Source organism: Coregonus clupeaformis, chromosome 10 (assembly GCF_020615455.1).
Source record: "Coregonus clupeaformis isolate EN_2021a chromosome 10, ASM2061545v1, whole genome shotgun sequence".
NCBI classification, from domain to species: Eukaryota; Metazoa; Chordata; class Actinopteri; order Salmoniformes; family Salmonidae; genus Coregonus; species Coregonus clupeaformis.
The window spans coordinates 26,683,226-26,710,948 of NC_059201.1; the positions used below are offsets into that span (position 1 = coordinate 26,683,226).

A 27,723-nucleotide genomic window follows, 5' to 3' on the forward strand; every position below is an offset into this window, starting at 1 on the left:
AGCTGTGCCCTGGACACCATATGTGAATTGATTGCCCCCATTTATCCTCAGAGTTTGTACTGCTTGGTGACCTAAATTGGGATATGCTTAATACCCCAGCCATCCTACAATCCAAGCTAGATGCCCTCAACCTCACGCAAATTATCAACGAACCTACCAGGTACAACCCTAAATCCGTAAACATGGGTACCCTCATAGATATCATCCTGACTAACATACCCTCTAAATACACCTCAGCTGTCTTCAACCAGGATCTCAGCGATCACTGCCTTATTGTCTGCGTCCGTAACGGGTCCGCGGTCAAACGACCACCCCTCATCACTGTCAAACGCTCCCTAAAACACTTTAGCGAGGAGGCCTTCCCTAATTGACCTGGCCCAGGTATCCTGGATGGATATAGATCTCATTCCGTCAGTAGAGGATGCCTGGTTGTTCCTTAAAAGTAATTTCCTCTCAATCTTAAATAAACATGCCCCATTCAAAAATACAGAACTAAGAACCGATATAGCCCCTGGTTCTCCTCAGACTTGACTGCCCTTGACCAGCACAAAAACATCCTGTGGCGTACAGCATTAGCATCAAATAGCCCCCGCGATATGCAACTTTTCAGGGAAGTTAGGAACCAATATACACAAGCAGTCAGGAAAGCAAAGGCTAACTTTTTCAAACAGAAATTTGCATCCTGTAGCACTAACTCCAAAAAGTTTTGGGACACTGTAAAGTCCATGGAGAATAAGAGCACTTCCTCCCAGCTGCCCACTGCACTGAGGCTAGGAAACACTATCACCACCGATAAATCTACAATAATCGAGAATTTCAACAAGCATTTTGCTACAGCTGGCCATGCTTTCCATCTGGCTAAACTAACCCGGCCACCAACTCTGCACCCTCTGCTGCAACTTGCCCATGCCCTCCCCGCTTCTCCTTCACACAAATTCAGACAGCTGATGTTTTGAAAGCGCTGCAAAATCTGGACCCCTACAAATCAGCTGGGCTAGACAATCTGGACCCTTTCTTTCTAAAACTAGCCGCCGAAATTGTCGCAACCCCTATTACTAGTCTGTTCAACCTCTCTTTCATAACGTCTGAGATCCCCAGAGATTGGAAAGCTGCCGCGGTCATCCCCCTCTTCAAAGGGGGATGACACTCTAGATCCAAACTGCTACAGACCTATATCCATCCTGCCCTGCCTTTCGAAAGTATTCGAAAGCCAAGTTAACAAACAGATCATCGACCATTTCGAATACCACCGTACCTTCTCCGCTATGCAATCCGGTTTCCGAGCTGGTCACGGGTGCACTTCAGCCACGCTCAAGGTCCTAAACGATATTATAACCGCGATTGATAATAGACAGTACTGTGCAGCCGTCTTCATCGACCTGGCCAAGGCTTTCGACTCTGTCAACCACCGCATTCTTATTGGCAGACTAAATAGCCTTGGTTTCTCAAATGACTGCCTCGCCTGGTTCACCAACTACTTCTCAGATATAGTTCAGTGTGTCAAATCGGAGGGCCTGTTGTCTGGACCTATGGCAGTCTCTATGGGGGTGCCACAGGGTTCAATTCTTGGGCCGACACTTTTCTCCGTGTATATCAATGATGTCGCTCTTGCTGCTGGTGACTCTCAGATCCACCTCTACGCAGACGACACCATTTTGTATACATCTGGCCCTTCATTGGACACTGTGTTAACAAACCTCCAAACGAGCTTCAATGCCATACAACAATCCTTCAGTAGCCTCCAACTGCTCTTAAACACTAGTAAAACTAAATGCATGCTTTTCAATCGAACGCTGCTGGCACCCGCCCACCCGACTAGAATCACCACTCTCGACGGGTCTGACCTAGAGTATGTGGACAACTACAAATACCTAGGTGTCTGGTTAGACTGTAAACTCAACTTCCAGACTCACATAAAGAATCTCCAATCCAAAGTTAAATCTAGAATCGGCTTCCTATTTCGCAACAAAGCCTCCTTCACTCATGCTGCCAAACATGCCCTCGTAAAACTGACTATCCTACCGATCCTTGACTTCGGCGATGTCATTTACAAAATAGCCTCCAACACTCTACTCAGCAAATTGGATGTAGTCTATCACAGTGCCATCCGTTTTGTCTCCAAAGCCCCATATACTACCCACCACTGTGACCTGTACGCTCTTGTTGGCTGGTCCTCACTACATGTTCGTCGTCAAACCCACTGGCTCCAGGCCATCTATAAATCACTGCTAGGCAAATCCCCGCCTTATCTTAGCTCATTGGTCACCATAGCAGCACCCACCCGTAGTCTGCGCTCCAGCAGGTATATCTCACTGGTCATTCCCAAAGCCAACACCTCCTTTGGCCGCCATTCCTTCCAGTTCTCTGCTGCCAATGACTGGAACGAATTGCAAAAATCTCTGAAGCTGGAGACTCTTATCTCCCTCAATAACTTTAAGCATCAGTTGTCAGAGCACCTTACCGATCACTGCACCTGTACACAGCCCATCTGAAATTAGCCCACCCAACTACCTCATCCCTATATTGTTATTTATTTTGCTCTTTTGCACCCCCAGTATCTCTATTTGCACATAATCTCTTGCACATCTAGCATTCCAGTGTTAATACTATTGTAATTATTCTGCACTATAGCCTATTTATTGCCTTACCTCCATAACTTGCTACATTTGCACACACTGTATATATATTTTCTGTTGTATTTCTGACTTTATGTTTTTTACCCCATATGTAACTCTGTGTTGTTTTTATTGCACTACTTTGCTTTATCTTGGCCAGGTCGCAGTTGTAAATGAGAACCTGTTCTCAACTGGCTTACCTGGTTAAATAAAGGTTAAATAAAAAAATAATTAAAAAAAATAGGGTACAAAATCTATTCTAGCTCTTAAAGGGACAGTAGCCTACCTTGGGTGTCCAATCTTCAATTACACATTATTTATTCTGCAGTTATTCTACTGCCATTTATTCTGTTACCAATCAAATTTACATATTAATAGTATCTTCTGATTACAATTATTATGTCTCATATTTTAACTAAATGCAATCTATTAGCTTCCAAAATGTAAGTTGGTACATCTAGCTCTCCGATAACGCATTCTGATTGAATGGCTTGTCCTGCACTTTGTAAAAACCCAGAGTGCATGTTGGAAAAAGATCTTGGTTCCTTTCTAAACATAGCAATGTGAATGCAAAGAGGACTCGGTCCACAAAATAGTTGACGTGAACTAGCAAAAGAGTTGAGTCAAAGGCAAGGGCAGTGTGAATACAAAGAGAACTGAGTTCTTTTTTCTTTTTTTTTTACCCCAGAGTTCACTTTAAAGAGGACTGAGATTGCTTATTTTAAACAGGACTATATGTGAAAACACCTTTAGTTAAATTCTAGAAGCATGTGAGCCAAGTGGGCAGAGAGTGACATACAGTAAGCATGGAATAGAGAGAGGCCTTGGATGCTTGTGGCCACTCCTGTGTAGAGTTAATATAGCCAGGACTGTCTTCACGCTCACTAAAGTTCTCTCTGAGTGCGGTGGGGAGCATTGATACGGCAGAATGAAGACTAGTCTGTCCATCTCTCTCTTTCACCCTCTCCATTTCCCTGGGGTTTGTGTTCTGTTTGCCTTGTCAGAGCAGAGTGCACTGGCGATGTAGTGTTGACTCGGCGATATTGACACAAATTTAGAGGGAAAAGAAAATCTATTATAATATCAAATCAAGTCAAATTGTATTTGTCACATACACGTGTTTAGCAGATCTTATAGCGAGTGTAGCGAAATGCTTGTGCTTCTAGCTCCGACAGTGCAGTAATATCTAACAATTTCACAACATATACCCAATACACACAAAACTAGTAAGGAATGGGATTTAAGAATATATACATATATGGGCAAGCAATGACAGAGTGGCATGGACTAAGATACAGTAGAATATTATAGAATAGAATGCAGTATATACATATGAAATGAGTAGTGCAAGATATATAAACATTATTAAAGTGACTAGTGTTCCATTTCTTAAAGTGGCCAGTGATTTCAATAGGCAGTAGCAGCCTCTAATGTGCTTGTGATGGCTATTTAACAGTCTGATGGCCTTGAGATAGAAGCTGTTTTTCATTCTCTCGGTCCCAGCTTTGATGCACCTGTACTGACCTCGCCTTCTGGATGATAGCGTGGTGAACAGGCAGTGGCTCGGGTGGTTGATGTCCTTGATTATCTTTTTGGCCTTCCTGTGACATCGGGTGTTGTATGTGTCTTGGAGGGCGGGTAGTTTGCCCCCGGTAATGCGTTAGGCAGACCGCACCACCCTCTGGAGAGCCCTGCAGTTGTGGGCGGTGCAGTTGCCGTACCAGGCGGTGATACAGCCCGACAGGATGCTCTCAATTGTGAGGGTTTTAGGTGCTAAGCCGAATTTCTTCAGCCTGCTGAGGTTGAAGAGGCTGTGCACCCTCTGCTGTTTCCTGAAGTCCACGATCATCTCCTTTGTTTTGTTGATGTTGAGTGAGAGGTTATTTAACTGGCACCACACTCCCAGAGACCTCACCTCCTCCCTGTAGGCGGTCTCGTCATTGTTGGTAATCAAGCCTACTACTGTTGTGTCATCTGCAAACTTGATGATTGAGTTAGAGGCGTGCTTGGCCACGCAGTCATGGGTGAACAGGGAGTACAGAAGGGGGCTGAGCACGCACCCTTATTGCATGGATTAATGCAAACATAAATGTAATATTCTCCAGATGGTTTAAATTGTGTAGTATTTATGAATGTCTGACTGTAATGTCTGGCTGTAAATATGAATGTCTGACAATGTCTGACTATAAATAAGTGTTTTCAGCAAACTACTGTAGCTGCCCATCCCTGATAATTCTGTTTTCACATTCCACCTGTAGATGGCAGTGTAACAGCTTGCATCAGTACATTTACATTTACATTTTAGTCATTTAGCAGACGCTCTTATCCAGAGCGACTTACAGTTAGTGAGTGCATACATTTTTCATACTGGCCCCCCGTGGGAATCGAACCCACAACCCTGGCGTTGCAAACGCCATGCTCTACCAACTGAGCTACATCCCTGCCGGCCATTCCCTCCCCTACCCTGGACGACGCTGGGCCAATTGTGCGCCGGCCCATGGGTCTCCCGGTCACGGCCGGCTACGACAGAGCCTGGATTCGAACCAGGATCTCTAGTGGCACAGCTAGCACTGCCATACAGTGCCTTAGACCACTGCGCCACTCGCAGTAAAGTCTGGATTAGATTCGAGGTTATAAAATGTAATTACAGAATGTATGAGTTGCTTCAGAGAACATTACAGATATAAATTGATTTTTCAGGATCACAGCATGTATTCCTCATTATAACGTGGTTGAGATGAGCAGAGGTCTGAGAATGGGTCTATTTCTCCGGAGCGGCTAAGATGTGCGTAGGTCAAGCATGGCAGGTATTTCTCATCATGCAGAATACCGGAGATGTGAAGATGTCTAGGGATTGAATGTATTTCTCAGCCTGGCTCATGGCTCAGATGTGAGCCTGATGTTGGTTTGAGTCGTGTTTGAGCCCCAGTGGCCACGAGCACAGCCCAGGGACATTCCTATGGGACTTAGAATTGATTTAACTCTCAGCTCAGCTCAGCCACACGTGTGGAGCAGCACAAGATAGTACAGCACAATGCTGGAGCCACACACACAATAATGTTCCTTCTGCCTGACTGCAGCTCGCATCCAGCCAGCCAGGTTGTATCCTATGAGCACGCACATGTGTGTTTTGTGTGTGCGTGAGTGTGACTGTGAGTGTGAGAGAGAGAGTTAGCGGATGATTACACTAAAAGCCCTCGGATCACAGGTGTGAGTAAATCCATCCTTTCACACACCTCCCCATCCCCATCACGGTGCAACCTGACCTGGTAACGCACTCTCCCAGACACAAGCAACTGTGTTACTGTACAAAACTCCTACCACTGCAGTCTGCAAACAGGGAGGGAGTGACCACAGGAAGAGGAAATGGGGGGAGTGAGGTAGAGAAGTAAAGATGAGATAGATGGGGAGATGGAGAGGGGGGAGAGAAAGGGGGAGAGAGAAGAAAGAAAGTGATCAGCTGGTCCACACCACAGAATAGATAACTGCAATACCAACAGATAACATTCATACACTACATGACCAAGTGTAATTCATGAGCATTAATATGGAGTTGGTCCCCCCTTTGCTACTATAACAGCCTCCACTCTTATGGGAAGGCTTTCCACTAGATGTTGGAACATTGCTGCGGGGACTTGCTTCCATTCAGCCACAAGAGCATTAGTGAGGTTGGGCACTGATGTTGGGAGATTATACCCGCAGTCAGAATTACAATTTATCCCAAAAGTGTTCGATGGAGATCAGGTCAGGGCTCTGTGCAGGCCAGTCAAGTTCTTCCACACCAATCACGACAAACCATTTCTGTATGGACCTCGTTTTGTGCACAGGGGCATTGTCATGCTGAAACAGGAAAGGGCCTTCCCCAAACTGTTGCCACAAAGTTGGAAGCACAGAATCGTCTAGAATGTCATTGTATGCTGTAGCGTTAAGATTTCCCTTCACTGGAACTAAGGGGCATAGCCCGAACCATGAAAAACAGCCCCAGACCATTATTCCTCCTCCATCAAACTTTACAGTTGGCACTATGCATTGGGAAGGTAGCGTTCTCCTGTCATCTGCCAAACCCAGATTCGTCTGTCGAACTGCCAGATGGTAAAGAGTGATTCATCACTTCAGAGAACGCGTTTCCACTGCTCCAGAGTCCAATGGCAAAGAGCTTTACACTACTCCAGCCGACGCTTGGCATTGCCGATGGTGATCTTAGGCTTGTGTGCGGCTGCTCGGCCATGGAAACCCATTTCATGAAGCTCCCGACAAACAGTTTTTGTGCTGACGTTGCTTCCAGAAGCAGTTTGGAACTCGGTAGTGAGTGTTGCAACCGAGGACAGACGATTTTTACGCGCTACGCGCTTCAGCACTCGCGGTCCCGTTCTGTGAGCTTGTGTGGCCTACCACTTCGCGGCTGAGCCGTTGTTGCTCCTAGACGTTTCCACAATAACAGCACTTTCCATGTTTCACAATAACAGCACTTACAGTTGACAGGGGCAGTTCTAGCAGGACAGAAATTTGACGAATTGACTTGTTGGAAAGGTGGCATCCTATGATGGTGCCACGTTGAAAGTTACTGAGCTCTTCAGTAAGGCCATTCCACTACCAATGTTTGTCTATGGAAATTGCATGGCTGTGTGCTCGATTTTATACACCTGTCAGCAACGGGTTTGGCTGAAATAGCCGAATCCACATATTTGAAGGGCTGTCCACATACTTTTGGCAATGTAGTGTATTTCCTATTCCAAGTTCAACAGGAGACTTGCCATCTGTGCATCATGGAAGATAAGGAATGAATCCCTTTATAGATGTGCACATCAGGGTTCAGTCACCCATCACTGTCTGACCGAGATACTGTATCTAGCAAAAATAGCCCCTACTCTGTTGGACTAAAGTTTCCACTGATCCACTCATAGCACAGCTCCCACCTGAGCCTTCCACTGTGAGGAAACAGGGCCTAAAATAGCCCCTTCTCTATCTCCCTCACACACACAAATACGCACTTATCTGATGCACACATAGACACACAGTTTGACGTCACAGACGGGCACAGCTGCCTCCCTGGCCAAAGTCTAGACAATGTCTACTCTATCTCTGTGCACTCAGGGCATAGAGACTGATATAACTCTGACAATGTCAGACAACAAAGACCCATTGCACCAAATATTTCACACTAGGGTGTGTTACAGTAACTGTGTGAAGCTAAAACTATAATCAACCAGCAACATCTGTCATCTCATAAACAGAAGGCTCTCGCCAAGATTAACATTTCTGAATGAGTATTGATGGTACTATTAAAAAAACAAAGGGTACAGGGTTACTGTTACAAACTGTTTTAGCTACTATAGTTCTAGCAGCAAGTCTAGAACATACCATCCTGCTTTTCAAATCAGAGAAGGGGTGAGACAGGGGTGATGAGCCTTGCATTACAGTACGAGGAAAATCATTCCCCCTCCTTACAATGATGAATTCATCATCGAAATCAGGAAGAGGTATGGATTATGAATTACTCTTCTCTGTCGGTCTCCATCACCCCCCCCCAATATTTTTATTTTTTTACATAGACACCGTACAAATAAAATAACATGTTATTTGTCACATGCTTTGTAAACAACAGGTGACATGCTTACTTACTAGTCCTTTTACAACAATGCAGAGTTAAAAATGAAATAGTGACAAAAGGAATAAATCCACAGTGAATAATGAATAACAATAACAATAACGAGTAAAAATAACATGGCAATATACAGGGAGTACCAGCACCAGTACTAATTCTAAATTACAGTGCATTCGGAAAGTATTCAGACCCCTTGACTTTTTCCACATTGTTTTACATTACAGCCTTATTCTAAAATTGATTAAATAAAACATCTTCCTCATCAACTACACACAATACCCCATAATGACAAAAACAGATTTTTAGAAATTTTAGCAAATGTATTAAAAATAAAAAACAGAAATACCTTATTTATATGAGTATTCAGACCCTTTGCTATGAGACTCGAAATTGAGCTCAGGTGCATCCTGTTTCCATTGATCATCCTTGATGTTTCTACAACTTGATTGGAGTCCACCTGTGGTAAATTCAATTGATTGGACATGATTTGGAAAGGCACACACCTGTCTATATAAGGTCCCACAGTTGACAGTGCATGTCAGAGCAAAAACCAAGCCATGAGGTCGAAGGAATTGTCCGTAGACCTCTGAGATAAGATTGTGTCGAGGCACAGATCTGGGGAAGGGTACCCAAAAAAGTCTGCAGTATTGAAGGTCCCCAAGAACACAGTGGCCTCTCCTCAGTAAAAGGTACATGACAGCCCGCTTGGAGTTTGCCAAAAGGCACCTAAAGGACTCTCAGATCATGAGAAACAAGATTCTCTGGTCTGATGAAACCAAGAATGAACTCTTTGGCCTGATTGCCAAACATCACGTCTGGAGGAAACCTGGCAATATCCCTACGGTGAAGCATGGTGGTGGCAGCATCATGCTGTGGGGATGTTTTTCAGCGGCAGGGACTGGGAGACTAGTCAGGATCGAGGGAAAGATGAACGGAGCAAAGTACAGAGAGATCCTTGATGAAACCTGCTCCAGAGCACTTAGGACCTCAGACTGGGGCGAAGGTTCACCTTCTAACAGGACAATGACCCTAAGCACACAGCCATGACAACGCAGGTGTGGCTTCGGTACAAGTCTCTGAATATCCTTGAGTGGCCCAGCCAGAGCCCGGACTTGAACCCGATCGAACATCTCTGGAGAGACCTGAAAATAGTTGTGCAGCGACGCTCCCCATCCAACCTGACATAACTTGAGAGGATATGCAGAGAAGAATGGGAGAAACTCCCCAAATACAGGTGTGCCAAGCTTGTAGCGTCATACCCAAGAGGACTCAAGGCTGTAATCGCTGCCAAAGGTGCTTCAAAAAAGTACTGAGTAAAGGGTCTGAATACTTATGTAAATGTTATTACAAAATATATATATATATATATATACATTTGCAAAATTTTCTCAAAACATGTTTTTGTTTTGTCATTATGGGGTATTGTGTGTAGATTGATGATGGAAAAAAACGATTTAATTGTAATTTTAGAATAAGGCTGTAAAGTAACAAAATGTGGAAAAAGTCAAGGGGTCGGAATACTTTCCGAATGCACTGTATATTTTGATTTAGAAGCTAGCTAGTAGCGCTAGCAAGTAGCACATAAAAATGGGGTTAGTTATCAGTATCTTTTCTATTAGTACTAACTAGCTAGATAGTGCTACTAACTAGCTGATAGGCTACTAGCTAGGTTACTAGCTAGCGCTACTTACTAGCTAGCTGCTACCTAGCTAGGGCTACTAGCTAGCCACTTTCTAGCGCTACTTACTAGCTAACCGGTACCTAGCTAGTGCTACTAGCTAGCCGCTAGCTAGCAGGTGTCAGCTAAAGCACAAGCAACAGTGGTTGTTTGGTTGTAGTGATTTTTGGCATTAACATTCTATCAAAAAATTATGAAAACTAAATTCATCCTGAACACATAGATAGCTAGCCAACTCTCCCAACTTTGACCATTACGATACTAACACACTCACATAATGCCCAGTACCAGAGCTAGTGAGCCGACTGGTTTGTGTGTAACACACTAACGCCCTAGAACACGTCAAGAGTTCAGGCTGCGCGCACACATAACAACTGAGATGCAAAAATACAATTTGAGACTAATGTGCTTTGCGTTTCGCAGACCAGGAGGCAAATGGATGCTTATCGAATTGATATAAATGAGGAAAAAATACTGTTTAAAATAAATAATTAAAATTCTGAGCTATATTGTATGCTCAAAACATTTAAGAAGTATATTATTTTATACTAATATAATTGCTCAGTGAAAGAGATTTTGTTTAACAAGTAACAGAAAATAATCTAAAAAAGATAGGTGTCAAAATGATTGTATTCCCTGTTTTCAATACTCCAGCACCCTCCCCTTGTGATGATAATGACACTGAGCCTTTTTCTAAACTGTTTTATGAGATTGTAAAACATATTGGGAGGGAACTTAGACCATTCCTCCATACAGAATCTTTCCAAATCCTTGATATCCGCCGTCTGTGTTTAAGGAATGCCCTCTTCAATTCAAAACACAGGTTTTCAATAGGGTTCAAGTCCGGAGACTGAGATGGCCATTGCAAAATGTTGATTTTGTGGTCAATTAACAATTTATTTGTGGATTTTTATGTGCGCTTTGGGTTATTGTCTTCCTGGAAGATCCACTTGTGGCCAAGTTTCAGCCTCCTAGCAGAGACAACCAGGTTTTGGGCTAAAATGTCCTGGCACTTCCCATTTTTTAGCATACAATATAGCTCAGTATTTGTATCAATTATTTTATAAAGTCTTTTTTTCTCATCTTTATCATGGGTGCCAATAATTTTTGTGTGAGTGTCCTTTAACTACAGCAAAGCAAATGTCTCAACACATCCACACGTCCCACCTCAGTCAGCTGCTAGAGAACACAACCAGTGGAGGAAGGTGCATGTTGAGTAATCAGTCTGGCTCAGCGTCTACAACACCTGACCATACTCACACAGGCAATATCATTACCACACAATGGTCTGCAGCTATGGCCAGAACATGAACCCACCCCACGGACCACCTAACGAGGACTCAGGACTTACTGATCATATAAACACAATCTGGATCAGGTGCTACTCAGAGTGGGACTGATTAAAGAGCAGCAGTCAGGGGCTTGGGTTTTTTATGTCATAGGAAGTACACATGATGTGGCCATGTGTATGTAAACAGGAAGTAGTGTGAGACTGAGTTAGGAGCAGATTCAATCGCATCACCAGGTCACGTTTTACGTCACTGAGGCCTTGCACATGACTGACTGTGATGAATCTAAGTAAATAACCTGTGACTGGACATTAAATGCAGTTATGTAGTTCCTAACATGCTTAGCTAACATGAGTTTGTTTACATACAGTCCATTCGGAAAGTATTCAGCCCCTTAACTTTTTCCACATTTTCTTACGTTACAGCCTTAATCTAAAATGGATTAAAGAAGTGTTTTTCCTCATCAATCTACACACAATACCCCATAATGACAAAGCGAAAACAGGATTTTAGACATTTTTGCAAATGTATTAAAAATAAAAAACTGAATTACCTTATTTACATAAGTATTCAGACCCTTTGCTATGAGACTAGAAATTCAGCTCAGGTGCATCCTGTTTCCATTGATCATGTTTCTACAAATTGATTGGAGTCCACCTGTGGTAAATTCAATTGAATGGACATGATTTGGAAAGGCACACACCTATCTATATAAGGTCCCAGAGTTGACAGTGCATGTCAGAGCAAAAACCAAGCCATGAGGTCGAAGGAATTGTCCTAGAGCTCCGAGACAGGATTGTGTCGAGGCACAGATCTGGGGAAGGGTACCAAAACATTTCTGCAGCATTGAAGGTCCCCAAGAACACAGTGTCCTCCATCATTCTTAAATGGAAGAAGTTTGGAACCACCAAGACTCTTCCTAGAGCTGGCCGCCCGGCCAAACTGAGCAATCGGGGGAGAAGGCCCTTGGTCAGGGAGGTGACCAAGAACCTGATGGTCACTATGACAGAGCTCTAGAATTCCTCTGTGGAGATGGGGGAACCTTCCAGAAGGACAACCATCTCTGCAGCACTCCACCAATCAGGCCTTTATGGGAGAGGGGCCAGACGGAAGCCACTCCTCAGTAAAAGGCACATGACAGCCCGCTTGGAGTTTGCCAAAAGGCACCTAAAGGACTCTCAGACCATGAGAAACAAAATACTCTGGTCTGATGAAACCAAGATTGAACACTTTGGCCTGAATGCCAAGCATTATGTCTGGAGGAAACGTGGCACCATCCCTACGGTGAAGCATGGTTGTGGCAGCAACATGCTGTGGGGATGTTTTTCAGTGGCAGAGACTGGGAGACTAGTCAGGGTCGACGGAAAGATGAACGGAGCAAAGTACAGAGAGATCCTTGATGAAAACCTGCTCCAGAGCGCTCAGGACCTCAGATTGGGGCGAAGGTTCATCTTCCAAAAGGACAATGACCCTAAGCACACAGCCAAGACAACGTAGGTGTGGCTTAGGGACAAGTCTCTGAATGTCCTTGAGTGGCCCAGCCAGAGCCCGGACTTGAACCCGTTCGAACATCTCTGGAGAGACCTAAAAATAGCTGTGCAGAGACGCTCCCCATCCAACCTGACAGAGCTTGAGAGGATCTGCAGAGAAGAATGGGAGAAACTCCCCAAATACAGGTGTGCCAAGCTTGTAGCTTCATACCCAAGAAGACTTGAGGCTGTAATTGCTGCCAAAGGTGCTTCAACAAAGTACTGAGTAAAGGGTCTGAATGCTTATTTAAATGTGATAACGGTTGTTATTTGTAAACCTGTTTTTGCTTTGTCATTATGGGGTATTGTGTGTATATTGATGACGGAAAAAAATGATTTAATCCATTTTAGAATAAGGCTGTAACCTAACAAAATGTGGAAAAAGTCAAGGGGTCTGAATACTTTTTGAATGCACTGTATATATCAAATATAACATACTGAACTTTTACCCAGTAACTAGGTATTTCTCTTAAAGGGGCAAACAGCAGTTTTAATCCAATGTTTGTAAACAAAGAAAATGTAAACAAACATGGTTAAAACTATAATTGTGATATCATGGATGGTTAGTCCTTGCATCCATCGCTCTGTCCATGAATTTGAAAGTGTTTACATTTCTCCAGACCCATCCCTCAGCTTTTTACCGAACCAGGCACGGGGAGACCTCTTTGTTATTGTTTCTACTGATGAATGCTGCTTTAAATAAGGCTGTTTTTATGTAATTTGTGTGCACAGCATACCTGTGTGTGTGTGTGTGTGTGTGTGTGTGGATGTGTGTGTGTGTGTGGATGTGTTTAACTATTCAAGAATAGTAAACAAACAAAAATTTGACCAACTGGGGACATTTCGTTAGTCAAGGTCAAATGCTATTTTTAGGGGGTTTAGGGTTAAGGTTAGAATTAGTGTTAGGGTTATAATTACATTAAGGGTTAGGAGCTAGGGTTAGTTTTAGGGTTAGGATTAGGAGATAGGGTTAGGGTAAGGGTAAGGGTAAGGGTAAGAGTACGGGTTAGGTTTAGGGTTAGGTTTAGGGTTAGGGGTTAGGGAAAATAGGATTTTGAATGGGACTGAATTGTGTGTCCCAACAAGGTTAGCTGTACAAGACTGTGTGTGTGTGTGTGTGTGTGTGTGTGTGTGTGTGTGTGCCACACTCACGTTGGTTTGGAGGCCTCGGCCTGGTCAGTCTGGAGCTTATGCCCCCCTTCCACCTCCATGGTGCAGTAGACGACTCGATTGGGTGCCAGCGACTTTAACCCCTGAACCTCCACAATCACCACCTGACAGAGAGAATACTGCCAGTCAAACGTCTATACATGTTACATATTTCCAACACGCATATGCTGCTAGAAACTAGTTTCAGACACAAAAAAAATGGCATTCATCAGTTTGGCTAGAGCACTGTTACAGACACTGATACTACTATAAAGAAACATCTGACTTGTTGTTTTTACAAACATGGGCCCTCCAGATCAGCTCAGCCTCTCTGATCTACAGCCATGTCCCCTGAGAGCAGCAGATTAGGGAGTGTAAAACATTACGACTGTATTGAATGGCTGCTGCTATAAACATGTCTGAGGTATACGAGAGGGGAGGGACCAAGTCCCATAGGACAATAATCATCAGAGCCTATCTATCTCCCTCTTTCCCTGTCTCTCTCTCGCTCTTTCTCTGTGTAATCCACCTCTGTCATTCAGTCTACATCTCTCTCTTACTTTCCCTCTCAGTGTCTCTGTCTGTCTCTAAAGTAAGAGTCACATTATCTTATCTTATCAAAAAGGGATGGCATTTTGGAGGCAGTGTTTGAATGTTATTTTCCATGTAGCCTGACAGATGAAATAGTTAGGGCTACTTCAATAGCACACTTCTGCATGTGACCACTGGAGGCAGTGTCTCTGGCAAGCTGTGTTTGAGCTGCAGTGTTAACCAACCATACCTCCAGAGTGAAGGAGAGCACCACATCAGACTTGGACAGTGTGTTCTCGTCCTCCTGGCCCATGTCTATGATGGAGCTGTTGTGTCCTCGTTTGAGCTTCTGCAGTTTGAACTCTCCTCCCTTGGACACCGGCATGCTCTCCAGGTTAGCCATAAGCAGGTTCACTGACGATCTCAGCTCCTCTATGAACATGGCCTCCATCTCTTTGGAAACAAACTTGGGAAACCTGCCGCCCTGTTGGACACAGAAACATACACACACAGGCATACACACAGGCACGCACGCACGTACACACACACATAAATCACACACATACACACAGGCACTCACGCACACATAAGTCACACACACACACAGATAAGTCACACACACAAGTCCATAGTGAAGTCTACAACCATACAGGGTATTATTAAACAGGATCTTATTTATGCGTACTCCTGCCCTGAGTCTACCTCTGCTCTTACATTATTGAGGCTGTTTTGCTGATGTAAAGATGTGCCTTATGCTCGAGGGCCTAGGGTTCAGAACACACACATACTGTAGTACCACTAGTACTTAGTGTATAGACCTTAGAGCTGCCATCTTCTACTGTATCTGCTACAGCTCTGGTGAGGTGATTTAAGAGGGGTGGGTTGGTGTCTAATTCTCTACTTTACTTTGAGGTGGTTGTGTCTTACCCTGGCGATCTGATCAGCCATCTGCAGTCGTCCGTCCAGCTCTCTCCTGATCTGAGCGGCCTGCTCGTCTGGGTTATCAAGCTGGAAACAAACACAACAACAAGAGACGTTATCATGACATAAACCTGACATTCAGCATTTATTATCACCTTAGAGGTGGCATAACGCAGGGCCTTACACACAACCTCCATTACAAGCCTTGATGATGACATAGTATTACCTTTAGTTCTTATATCCTAATAATCATCCGTGGAAATTATTTTCAAAGGATAATTGTCTGTAGTAATGTATGAATGTATCAAGGTGTAATGGCTGATATAGGATGTACGGATATAGGATATTCATTTGATCACCCTGTTGTTGCAGGAAATGTCCTGCACAGCAGGAAATGCAAACTTGTAGTACATTTTAGGTTTAAGAAAGGCTTCTAAAGTTTTTAATTTCCACTTACATATTTCAGACTTGATTTGCCCTAACAAAAAATCTATCAACCCCTACAAAAATGTCCATTAATTATAATCCACACAATAATTAACATTTCCTGTTGCTGCAGGATTATGTTCCTGCTGTGAGAAACTGGTAAAATTAAGATCCTACACATGTACACCCCACTAATATGATGAGCTGTAGGCTAATCAATATAATTTCCATTTGAATCCCATCACTTCCCCTCCCCTGGAAAAGGTGATCGATATTCAACCACTGTCAAATGATTGTGTTCGTCGAGAATTAGACCTTGGAAGTCAATTCTCTGTTTAATGATGCTTGTTTACAGCCCTGGTTCAGATCTATTACTTTGTCACTTTACTATACTATAAATCAAAGTTGTCTTCATAAGATGTATGTGCAGTATAGATTATTTCTCTAGAATGCAGAGCAGAGGTGGGTCTGGTGAGAAAAATGGATAGTCATTGGTGGTTAGGGAGCCTGCAGTACAATAGCAGACACAAACACATCTGTCACAGCCACTCTTTCAGCCCCTGAGGATGGAGGAGCAAATTACTACAGAGATGGTTTCTAGCAGTATGTTTACTGGCAGGAACACACATACTGAAGTACACAGACATACAGTATACCACACACATATCCACATACACAGACCACACGTGCATGACCATAAACATACACCCACAGATAAGCAACAAGATCTCTAGGGTCTATGCTAATCGAATCCCCCAGTCTGTTCTGAGGCATCGTTAGGGCTCTTAAAGTAGGATAGGTAGGACACACACACACACACACAATGAACAGCACTACATCAGAGTCACTGTCTATGTGTCTCCTGACCAGACCAGCCTAGTCCTGCGGCCATGAAATAGTACAGTAAGAAAAAAGCACAGGCATGTAACTCTGGCAGAGAGTTTTATGCCCTGTGCCAAACAAGTCCAGTAGAGTCTCTCTGCCCACGCTACATACCCCCTCTCCACCCTCTGCCAGGGTACTGAGGCATTCTTCACAACAACAACAAGAGAGAGGGAAGGGAAACAAGGAAGAGGGTAGATGAAAAGATGGCTAGAAATGCTGGCAGAACACGCAGACTCACCTACTGAGAGTCTTTAGTGCATTACACCAGAGCAGTAATGAGAGAGAGATATCCCTGTCATAATATAATCAGATCTGATGTAAGCAAGGCAAACCATAATTAGATTAATTAAATCTGCCTAATCTCCACTGGCCAAAGCTGTGCACCTGATTGCCACACCATATGCATCTGACTGTGTCTGTTTATCAATGTGTGTCTGAGAGAATTGTGTTATTATGATTGTGTCCAAATCAAATCAAATTGTATTTGTCACATGCGCCGAATACAACAGGTGTAGACCTTACAGTGAAATGCTTACTTACAAGACCTTAACCAACAATGCAGTTTTAAGAAAGAATAACAAAAAAATCACAAAAACATACATTGATAAAATAATAAGATATAAAAGTAACAAATAATTAAAGAGCAGCAGTAAAAATAACAATAGCGAGGCTATATACAGGGGGTAGCAGTACCGAGTCAATGTGCGGGGGCAGCGGTTAGTCAAGGTAATTGAGGTAATATGTACATGTAGGTAGAGTTATTAAAGTGACTATGCATAGAAAATAAACAGAGAGTAGCAGCAGCATAAAAGAGGGGGGGGCAATGCAAGTAGTCTGGGTAGCCATTTGATTAGATGTTCAGGAGTCTTAAGGCTTTGGGGTAGAAGCTGTTTAGAAGCCTATTGGACCTATACTTGGCGCTCCGGTACCGCTTTCTATGACTAGGGTGGCTGGAGTCTTTGACAATTTTTAGGGCCTTCCTCTGACACCGCCTGGTATAGAGGTCCTGGATGGCAGGAAGCTTGGCCCCAGTGACATACTGGGCCGTACGCACTACCCTCTGTAGTGCCTTGCGGTCAGAGGCAGAGCAGTTGCCATACCAGGCAGTGATGCAACCAGTCAGAATGCTCTCGATGGTGCAGCTGTAGAACCTTTTGAGGATCTGAGGACACGTGCCAAATCTTTTCAGTCTCCTTAGGGGGAATAGGTTTTGTCGTGCCCTCTTCACGACTGTCTTGGTGTGCTTGGACCATGTTAGTTTGTTGGAGATGTGGACACCAAGGAACTTGAAGCTCTCAACCTGCTCCACTACAGCCCCGTCGATGAGGAGGATGGGGCCGTGCTCGGTCCTCTTCTTTTTCCTGTAGTCTACAATCATCTCCTTTGTCTTGATCACGTTGAGGGAGAGGTTGTTGTCCTGGCACCACATGGCCAGGTCTCTGACCTCCTCCCTATAGGCTGTCTCGTCGTTGTCGGTGATCAGGCCTACCAATGTTCTGTCATCGGCAAACTTAATGATGGTGTTGGAGTCGTGCCTGGCCATGCAGTCATGAGTGAACAGGGAGTACAGGAGGGGACTGAGCACGCACCCCTGAGGGGCCCCCGTGTTGAGGATCAGCGTGGCGGATGTGTTGTTACCTACCCTTATCACCTGGGGGCGGCCCGTCAGGAAGTCCAGGATCCAGTTGCAGAGGGAGGTGTTGAGTGATGAGCTTTGAGGGCACTATGGTGTTGAACGCTGAGCTGTAGTCAATGAATAGCATTCTCACATAGGTGTTCCTTTTGTCCAGGTGTGAAAGGGCAGTGTCGAGTGCAATAGAGATTGCATCATTTGTGGATCTGTTGGGGCGGTATGCAAATTGTAGTGGGTCTAGGGTTTCTGGGATAAGGGTGTTGATGTGAGCCATGACCAGCCTTTCAAAGCACTTCATGACTACAGATGTGAGTGCTATGGGTTGGTAGTCATTTAGGCAGGTTACCTTAGTGTTCTTGGGCACAGGGACTATGGTGGTCTGCTTGAAACATGTTGGTATTACAGACTCAGACAGGGAGAGGTTGAAAATGTCAGTGAAGACACTTGCCAGTTGGTCAACACATGCTCAGAGTATACATCCTGGTAATCCGCCTGGCCCTGCGGCCTTGTGAATTTTGACCTGTTTAAAGGTCTTACTCACATCGGCTACGGACAGCGTGATCACACAGTCGTCCGGAACAGCTGATGCTCTCATGCATGTTTCAGTGTTACTTGCCTCGAAGCGAGCATAGAAGTGGTTTAGCCCATCTTGTAGGCTTGTGTCACTGAGCAGCTCGCGGCTGTGCTTCCCTTTGTAGTCTGTAATAGTTTGCAAGCCCTGCCACATCCGACGAGCTTCGGAGTTGGTGTAGTACGATTCGATCTTAGTCCTGTATTGACGCTTTGCCTGTTTGATGGTTCGTCGGAGGGCATAACGGGATTTCTTATAAGCTTCCGGGTTAGAGTCCCGCTCCTTGAAAGCGGCAGCTCTACCCTTTAGCTCAGTGCGGATGTTGCCTGTTATCCATGGCTTCTGGTTGGGGTATGTACATACAGTCACTGTGGGGACGACGTCATCGATGCACTTATTGATGAAGCCAGTGACTGATGTGGTGTACTCCTCAATGCCATCGGAAGAATCCCGGAACATATTCCAGTCTGTGCAAAACAGTCCTGTAGCTTTGCATCTGCTTCATCTGAGCACTTTTTTATTGACCGAGTCACTGGTGCTTCCTGTTTTAGTTTTTGCTTGTAAGCAGGAATCAGAAGGATAGAATTATGGTCAGATTTGCCAAATGGAGGGCGAGGGAGAGCTTTGTACGCGTCTCTGTGTGTGGAGTGAAGGTGGTCTAGATTTTGTCCCTCTGGTTTTACATTTAACATGCCGGTAGAAATGAGGTAAAGCAGATTTACGTTTCCCTGCATGTGTGTGTGTCTAGATTAAACAGACGCTGGAACCATGCAGCCTTTCCATGACTACTGTCAGCATGCACTCCCAGGCCCATCCGTGTCAACAGTCTCCCTGTCTAGAATATAACTCGTCAACATAACTTCTCCTTCCCTCCCTCTGTAGGCCTCCAGGGGACAGGGAACCCAGAGCATAGTTTAATGACTGTTTGGTCAACACACAGATGTCAGGATAAAGATGAGGAGATTTTCCTCCATGCATTGTGTGTGTGTGTGTGTGTGTGTGTGTGGGGGGGTTGTTTGATATTGGTAAATTATAAGGTGATGATCTCGCTCTTCATTCACCCCCTCCTCTCTCTCTCCCTCTCTTCATTCATCCCTCTATTCATTTCTGTCTCGGATTCTCCGAAAATGTCATTTTCTCTCTCTCTCTCTCTCGCTCTGTCCACGCTACATACCCCCTCTCCACCCTCTGCCAGGGCACTCAGGCATTCTTCACAACAACAACAAGAGAGAGGGATGGGAAACAAGGGAGAGGGTAGATGAAAAGAGGACTAGAAATGCTGGCAGAACACATTTCAGTCTTTACTGAAATGGTTTGTCGAGATCGGTGTGGAAGAACTTGACTGGCCTGCACAGGGCCCTGACCTCAACCCCATCGAACACCTTTGGGATGAATTGGAAGGCCGACTGCAAGCCAGACCTAATTGCCCAACATCAGTGCCCGATCTCACTAATGCTCTTGTGGCTGAATGGAAGCAAGTCCCTGCAGCAATGTTCCAACATCTAGTGGAAAGCCTTTCCAGAAGAGGGGAGGCTGTTATAGCAGCAAAGGGTGGACCAACTCCATATTAATGCCCATGAATTTGCAATGAGATGTTCGACGAGCAGGTGTCCACATACTTTTGGTAATGTAGTGTATGAATGTTATCTGAGAGTTGACCACTTCCCCCAGCGAGTTACACAGTTTGCAAGAAAGGCATTTCCCTGTACTTGTGCATTAAAACTTCAAACTTAAACAGAGCCTACCTGTTGGGATTGCAGTTATCTATTCTGTGGTGTGGACCAGCTGATCACTTTCTTTCTTCTCTCTCCCCCTTTCTCTCCCCCCTCTCCATCTCCCCATCTATCTCATATTTACTTCTCTACCTCACTCCCCCCTCTTCCTCTTCCTGTGGTCACTCCCTTCCTGTTTGCAGACTGCAGTGGTAGATGTTTTGTACAGTAACGCATTAGCTTGTGTCTGAGAGAGTGCGTTACCAGGTCAGGTCGCTCCGTGATGGGGGTGGGGAGATGTGTGAAAGGATGGACTCACTCACACCTGTGATCCGAGGGCTTTTAGTGTAATTCTCTCTCTCTCTCTCTCTCTCTCTCTCTCTCTCTCTCTCTCTCTCTCTCTCTCTCTCTCTCTCTCTCGCGCTCTCTCTCTCTCTCTCTCTCTCTCTCCCCCATCTCTCTCTCTCTCTCTCTCTCTCTCTCTCTCTCTCTCTCTCTCTCTCTCTCTCTCTCTCTCTCTCTCTCTCTCTCTCTCTCTCTCTCTCTCTCTCTCTCTCTCTCTCTCTCTCTCTACACCCACACACTTGGTATTGGCAGCCCTACCCCAGTGTATATGGGGCCTCGCTTCGAGGCAAGCAACACTGAAGCATGCATGAGAGCACCAGCTGTTCCGGATGACTATGTGATCACGCTCTCCGTAGCCGATGTGAGTAAGACTTTTAAGCAGGTCAACATTCACAAGGCCGCAGGGCCAGATGGATTACCAGGACGTGTACTCCGAGCATGTGCTGACCAACTGGCAAGTGTCTTCACTGACATTTTCAACATGTCCCTGACTGAGTCTGTAATACCAACATGTTTCAAGCAGACCACCATAGTCCCTGTGCCCAAGGACTCTAAGATAACCTGCCTAAATGACTACCGACCCGTAGCACTGACGTCTGTAGCCATGAAGTGCTTTGAAAGGCTGGTCATGGCTCACATCAACAGCATTATCCCAGAAACCCTAGACCCACTCCAATTTGCATACCACCCCAACAGATCCACAGATGATGCAATCTCTATTGCACTCCACACTGCCCTTTCCCACCTGGACAAGAGGAACACCTACGTGAGAATGCTATTCATTGACTACAGCTCAGCATTCAACACCATAGTGCCCTCTAAGCTCATCACTAAGCTAAGGATCCTGGGACTAAACACCTCCCTCTGCAACTGGATCCTGGACTTCCTGACCAGCCGCCCCCAGGTGGTAATGGTAGGTAACAACACATCTGCCACACTGATCCTCAACACGGGGGCCCCTCAGGGGTGCGTGCTCAGTCCCCTCCTGTACTCTCTGTTCACCCATGACTGCATGGCCAGGCACGACTCCAACACCATCATTAAGTTTGCCGACGACACAACAGTGGTAGGCCTGATCACCGACAACGATGAGACAGCCTATAGGGAGGAGGTCAGAGACCTGGCCGTGTGGTGCCAGGACAACAACCTCTCCCTCAACGTGACCAAGACAAAGGAGATGATTGTGGACTACAGGAAAAACAAAGAGGACTGAGCACGCCCCCATTCTCATCGACAGGGCTGTAGTGGAACAGGTTGAGAGCTTCAAGTTCCTTGGTGTCCACATTACCAACGAACTATCATGGTCCAAACACACCAAGACAGGAGATTCCCCCTCAGGAGACTGAAAAGATTTGGCATGAGTCCTCAGATCCTCAAAAAATTCTACAGCTGCACCATCGAGAGCATCCTGACTGGTTGCATCACCGCCTGGTATGGCAACTTCTTGGCCTCCGACCGCAAGGCACTACAGAGGGTAGTGCGTACGGCCCAGTACATCACTGGGGCCAAGCTTCCTGTCATCCAGGACCTCTATACCAGGCGGTGTCAGAGGAAGGCCCTCAAAATTGTCAAAGACTCCAGCCACCCTAGTCATAGACTGTTCTCTCTGCTACCGCACGGCAAGCGGTACCGGAGTGCCAAGTCTAGGTCCAAAAGACTTCTCAACAGCTTCTACCCCCAAGCCATAAGACTCCTGAACAGCTAATCATGGCTACCCGGACTATTTGCACTGCCCCCCCACCCCATCCTTTTTACGCTGCTGCTACTCTGTTAATTATTTATGCATAGTCACTTTAACTCTACCCACATGTACATATTACCTGAACTACCTCAACTAGTCGGTGCCCCGCACATTGACTCTGCAACGGTACCCCCTGTATATATAGCCTCCCTACTGTCACTTTATTTTACTTCTGCTCTTTTTTCTCTCAACACTTTTTTTGTTGTTGTTTTATTTTTACATTTTTTGTTAAAAATAAATACACTGTTGGTTAAGGGCTGTAAGTAAGCATTTCACTGTAATGTCTGCACCTGTTGTATTCGGCGCATGTGACCAATACAATTTGATTTGATTTGATTTGTTTTGATATGTGGGGTTATAGCAGGGCCACTGTGTACTCCCATCGCAGCCCTACCTAAGACAGAGCTCAGCCCCTGATGCAAAGAGCCGACTCTACTTAGAAGTCCCTTCTACCTCAAACGTTTCCTCAGACAGAGGAGCAAGTCATCTCTTTTGACACACACTGCCTGTCTCTTAATGGTACTGAATATCGTGTTCCCTGCCCGCTTAATTGAGTAGACCCAACATCCCACTGGGTTAGGCTCTGATGTCTGTCTGTCAGTCAGTCAGTAAGTCTGTCTGTCTGTGATCTGAAGTATCCATCTTAGCATCATGTTGTTGTAACTGTAGTAGCCGTATTATTATACTGAGTGGCAATCGATAGTGTATTCTGTCCACTGGTAGAGTAGCATGATGGACCATCTATCTTTTTCATTCACTCACTAGAGCGTGGAGCCTCTGAGTCTGAAGGCCTGCTCACTCCATCATTAGGCACTCCAGGCGGCAGATATCTCATCCTTAAGTGAAAACATCCATGGGTTTGAACAGCTATAGTCTAACCACAGGCAGAGGGAGGCAGAACGGTGAGAATTGTGGATAAGGGTTATGTAGAGTTTCCCTCTCACACTTGTCCATATTCAGGTTGATTGTGTTTAGATGCCAGTTCAGGACCGCTGGCTTGATTGAGTTTAGAGTCAAGTATGGTACTGTCTGTTACCGTTGTCATGGCTACAGTCCTCCTAATCTGCTTGTTCTCTTCTGTTTTCCACTTTTCAAAGAAAAACACAGACACGCGCGCACACAGCTCTGCCAGCGTAAATATTTCAGAGTGCATGAGTGTCTGTTCAATCGTTAATTCTATGTACAGAGAACTTGGGGTACACTGACACTATGATACTACCCTGTTTTTCCTGGGTGAGGATACAGATAATTCAGGTTCTTGTAAATCAACTCTGTATGGAGGAGTTGGAATTTAGCAATCATTATAAGAGTCTTGTAGCAGCAGTTTTGATGTGTGATGTGGGGGGGGGGCTAATGGAGGTAATGGACTAAAGGATGGGTTTGCAGTGGGCAAGGAATCATAGATTATACAAATCCCTATATACCTTTACCCATTCCAAAGAGTCTCCTCTGCTCTCCTCTCCTTCCCTTCCATCTCAAGACTACCCTCCCCTCCTCAGTGTTTAAATTGTTTAAAAAATAATTGTATCCTCCCGATTGATAGATTAACAGACAAACTTTGATATGTGATTAAGGGAAAACCAATCCGGTATGTCTGGTTTAATATAGGCAGGGTGACAACAGCTGACAGGGGAGGGAGAGAAAGAGATGGCCATGTTTACTGTCGCCATGGGAACCATGAATGAGCAAAGAAAGGGCATGGTGTTTGTGTCTGACTGACAGCAGAAAGGTTTCACAAACAAAGACAAACACACACACACAAACACTGTGAGCATAGCAACATACAGTACCACACAGTCTAGACCAAAACAAAGTCCAGCATTGAGATCTACTTCAAAGCTTTCAGACAGATCTCTGTTTGTTGTACGATAGCAGCAAGGTCTTTGATGAAAATGGAGGACATGTTACTTCCCCATCTCTCCCATTTCTGTAATCACCGCAAATGTATGTATAGAATTGGCTTTCAAATTGTTGTGTTGATGGCCTTGTTTATAATTCTAAAATATAGGTGTCCTTTCTTTGGGTTTGATCTCTCTCATACATATTCAATGAGGTGTCCAGCAAGTGACTTGAGTTAGTTATACATCTAACAGAAAAATCTAAAGACTCACTCTGATGATGGCTGTTGTTTTTCTGTACCACCTCAAGTGGAAAATAACTGATAAAAAGGAACTTCTGCTAGACTTCTCAAATTGTCTGTGTGCTGGGGTTTTTGTCAAACAAACAACTGTTTGCGTTGATGTTTTTATATTGTTTTATAGTTAACCGATTCCACAGGCTTTATGTACAGTGTTTATATGGGGCATATGTATCCTTGAAGTTAGAGAGGCAGACCAGTGGCCAGAAGGTTACCAGACAATTGAAAGAGGGAGATGAACTGGCAACCGGAAGGTGTGTGTTTGTGTTGTGTGAGTGTGTTGTGTGAGTAGAGCTGAAGGCAAATTATCCACCTCACCAGAGCTGGATTAATAAAGATACCATTCTTACCAATTACAGGCTTCCATTAAAACAGTGCCAGGCGGTCGGCACAACCACATCCATAACACCAAACCCCATCTGATAAAAAGGAACAACACCCACGCTGTTCCACCCACACCCAGAGCACACACCCGCCACACAGGGCGGAAAATCAATTTATGCATTTTTTCAATTTATTCCTTAACTGAAGTCATCTTTACAGGCTAAAACACATTAATCAGAAGATTTTGAGTCTCGGGCTACTGTCATAGGTTACACACAGCGGTGAGACGGCCTCTCATTTTAATTTAGTCAGTCACTGAGGTTGTTTCTTCACAGAAAGGTTTACATAGTTATGAATTGCACTACTGGCCTTCGGTTTGCAGAGGGAGAGGTTCACACACACACACACACACACACACACACACACACACACACACACACACACACACACACACACACACACACACACACACACACACACACACACACACACACACACACACACACACACACACACACACACACACATACAATGTGATGGGAGGGAACCATCTGTCTCTCAATCTCCTTCAAAAGCATTCAACACACAACCCTAAGGTACATGATGACAGGTACCCGAGTAGGGACACGGATGACAGCTGTTCTTGTCCTTCAACCACTTAATCTGACGCCCACAGCAGCGGCTGGCACAGAATGGCCTCATTTGACATGTCATGACAGTGTCAAATCAATTCAAAATGTATTTGTCACGTGCCGAATACAACAGGTGTAGACCTTACAGTGAAATGCTTACTCATGAGCCCTTAACCAACAATGCAGAGTAAAAAAACAATAGTATGAAACATTTGCTAAATAAGCTAAAGGAAAAATTGTAACAGGATAAAAACAACAATAACGAGGATACATACAAGGAGTACCGGTACCAAGTCAATGTTTAGGGGTACGGGGTAGTCGAGGTAATATTTACATGTAGGTAGGGGTAAAGTGACTATGCATAGATAATAAACAGAGAGTAGCAGGAGCGTGTGTGTAGGAATGTGAATGTATATATGTATGTATGTATGCGTGTGTGTGTGTGGCGTTAATATGCATGCATGGTTGTGTGTGTGTGTGTGTGGCGCCAATATGAATATGTCTGTCTGTGTGTGTTGGGGGGGGGGGCACCGGAAATCCCCCAAAGTCCCCACAATGATAGTAAAACAAGGGACATTCTCCCTCGTGGGGACATTTCCCAGATCCCCATGAGGACAAAGGCTATTTTAGGCTTAGGGGTTAGGTTTAGGGTTAGAATTAGGGTTAGGGAAAGCAGGATTTTGAATGGAAATACATTTTAGGTCCCCACAAGGATAGTAAAAAATACTGTATACATGTATGTGTGTCAGGGTTTCCGGAAAACGTGAAGATTTTAATTTACCGGCCATTTGAGAAATTTACCGGACCCATATGCATTGGGTGCATAATCCATTAGGGCATCCACCCACGGTGCTCAGAATGACAGAAATCGCATTTAGATTATGGTAATGCTTAACAGAACATAAAACTCATGTAATGAAGCAGCCAATAAAACTTCATTTTCAAACATTTGCCAAAGTCCAATTAGCGGGAAAACGTCATTCTAAACAGCGCACCTGGGAAAACACCATTCTAAACAGCGGACCTATTAGCGGTTCCATATATGACAGAGATAAAAAATCTCTGTTAGAAAAATGTAGAAAGAGGGGAAATCTAAAGATGCAACAGCTAGGATGGGTTGCTAATATGACTAGGATTGTGCCTTTGGCTTCTGGACAACGAAATAAAGTTGATATGAAAACCAATAGAACAGGAGAGAAATGGCATAGTGGTGGGTCCAAATTATATAATTACTCCTGTCTATACAGAAATAAATAAAATCATTCAAAATACTTCACCAGAAAGCATGACTTAGCCACAGAGAAATCAAGGATAATTTGCTTCTTTATAAAAATAGCTGTGGATTGTTTCAAATCACAAGCTCGTAGGCCTATGCCTATTTCGGAAGCCGTCAATTTGGGCAGCGCACGTGGCAATAGGCCTAGCTGATAATTGAGTTGCGGCTGTCAGTTAAAATAATCTAAAACATGTGTGAAGATAATGTCACCAGTAGTAAATGTACCGTTAATCCTCGTCATTTGGTTACATACATTTCTGTTAATGCATGTATTAATTAAAGTAATTTACCATTCTCATTCTCAGAGTGGAAACGTTGTTTCCAGAGTTCACAACCTGCTACACTTGTGAGAAACAAGTTTTGGTTTATTACATAACCATCATTTCCGAGTTCTTTTTTTTTTATTGTATTTTGTTTGGAGTGCTCCATGTGAACAATGAGCATATGTCTGTTTTCTCTCTCCTGATAATGTTGAGGGAGCACGCGCGCCTGAGCATGCATAGAAGTACATGGCCTGCTGCGCGGAAAAGGAAAGTGTATAAACAATTTGGCAGTACGCCCAGAACATTGCTTTGAGAACCGAAAGCGGTATCTCAGTTTCAAGGTCTCAGCTTGGACAGAAGAAGCCTCGTGAGGTATTGGTCGGTCACCTGCATGAACCAAACGCTAACGATGAATTAATGATGAATAATGTAAATCATGCAAATATAACTTGTCTGTGTAA

General features: G+C 44.5%; 1 protein-coding gene across 5 annotated transcripts in view; it reads right to left on the reverse strand.

The window, feature by feature from the left end:
* LOC121574945 (calcium-dependent secretion activator 1) overlaps positions 1-27,723 on the reverse strand; it is a 182,433-nt gene that overhangs the window by 106,240 nt on the left and 48,470 nt on the right. For all 5 annotated transcript variants that reach the window (XM_045222924.1, XM_045222923.1, XM_045222922.1 and 2 more), the window contains exons 4-6: positions 15,324-15,404; positions 14,647-14,880; positions 13,869-13,990 (exon numbers count right to left, since the gene is read on the reverse strand). In XM_045222924.1, coding sequence (XP_045078859.1) covers positions 13,869-13,990; positions 14,647-14,880; positions 15,324-15,404 — 437 coding nt within the window. The remainder of the gene's footprint in view (positions 1-13,868; positions 13,991-14,646; positions 14,881-15,323; positions 15,405-27,723) is intronic.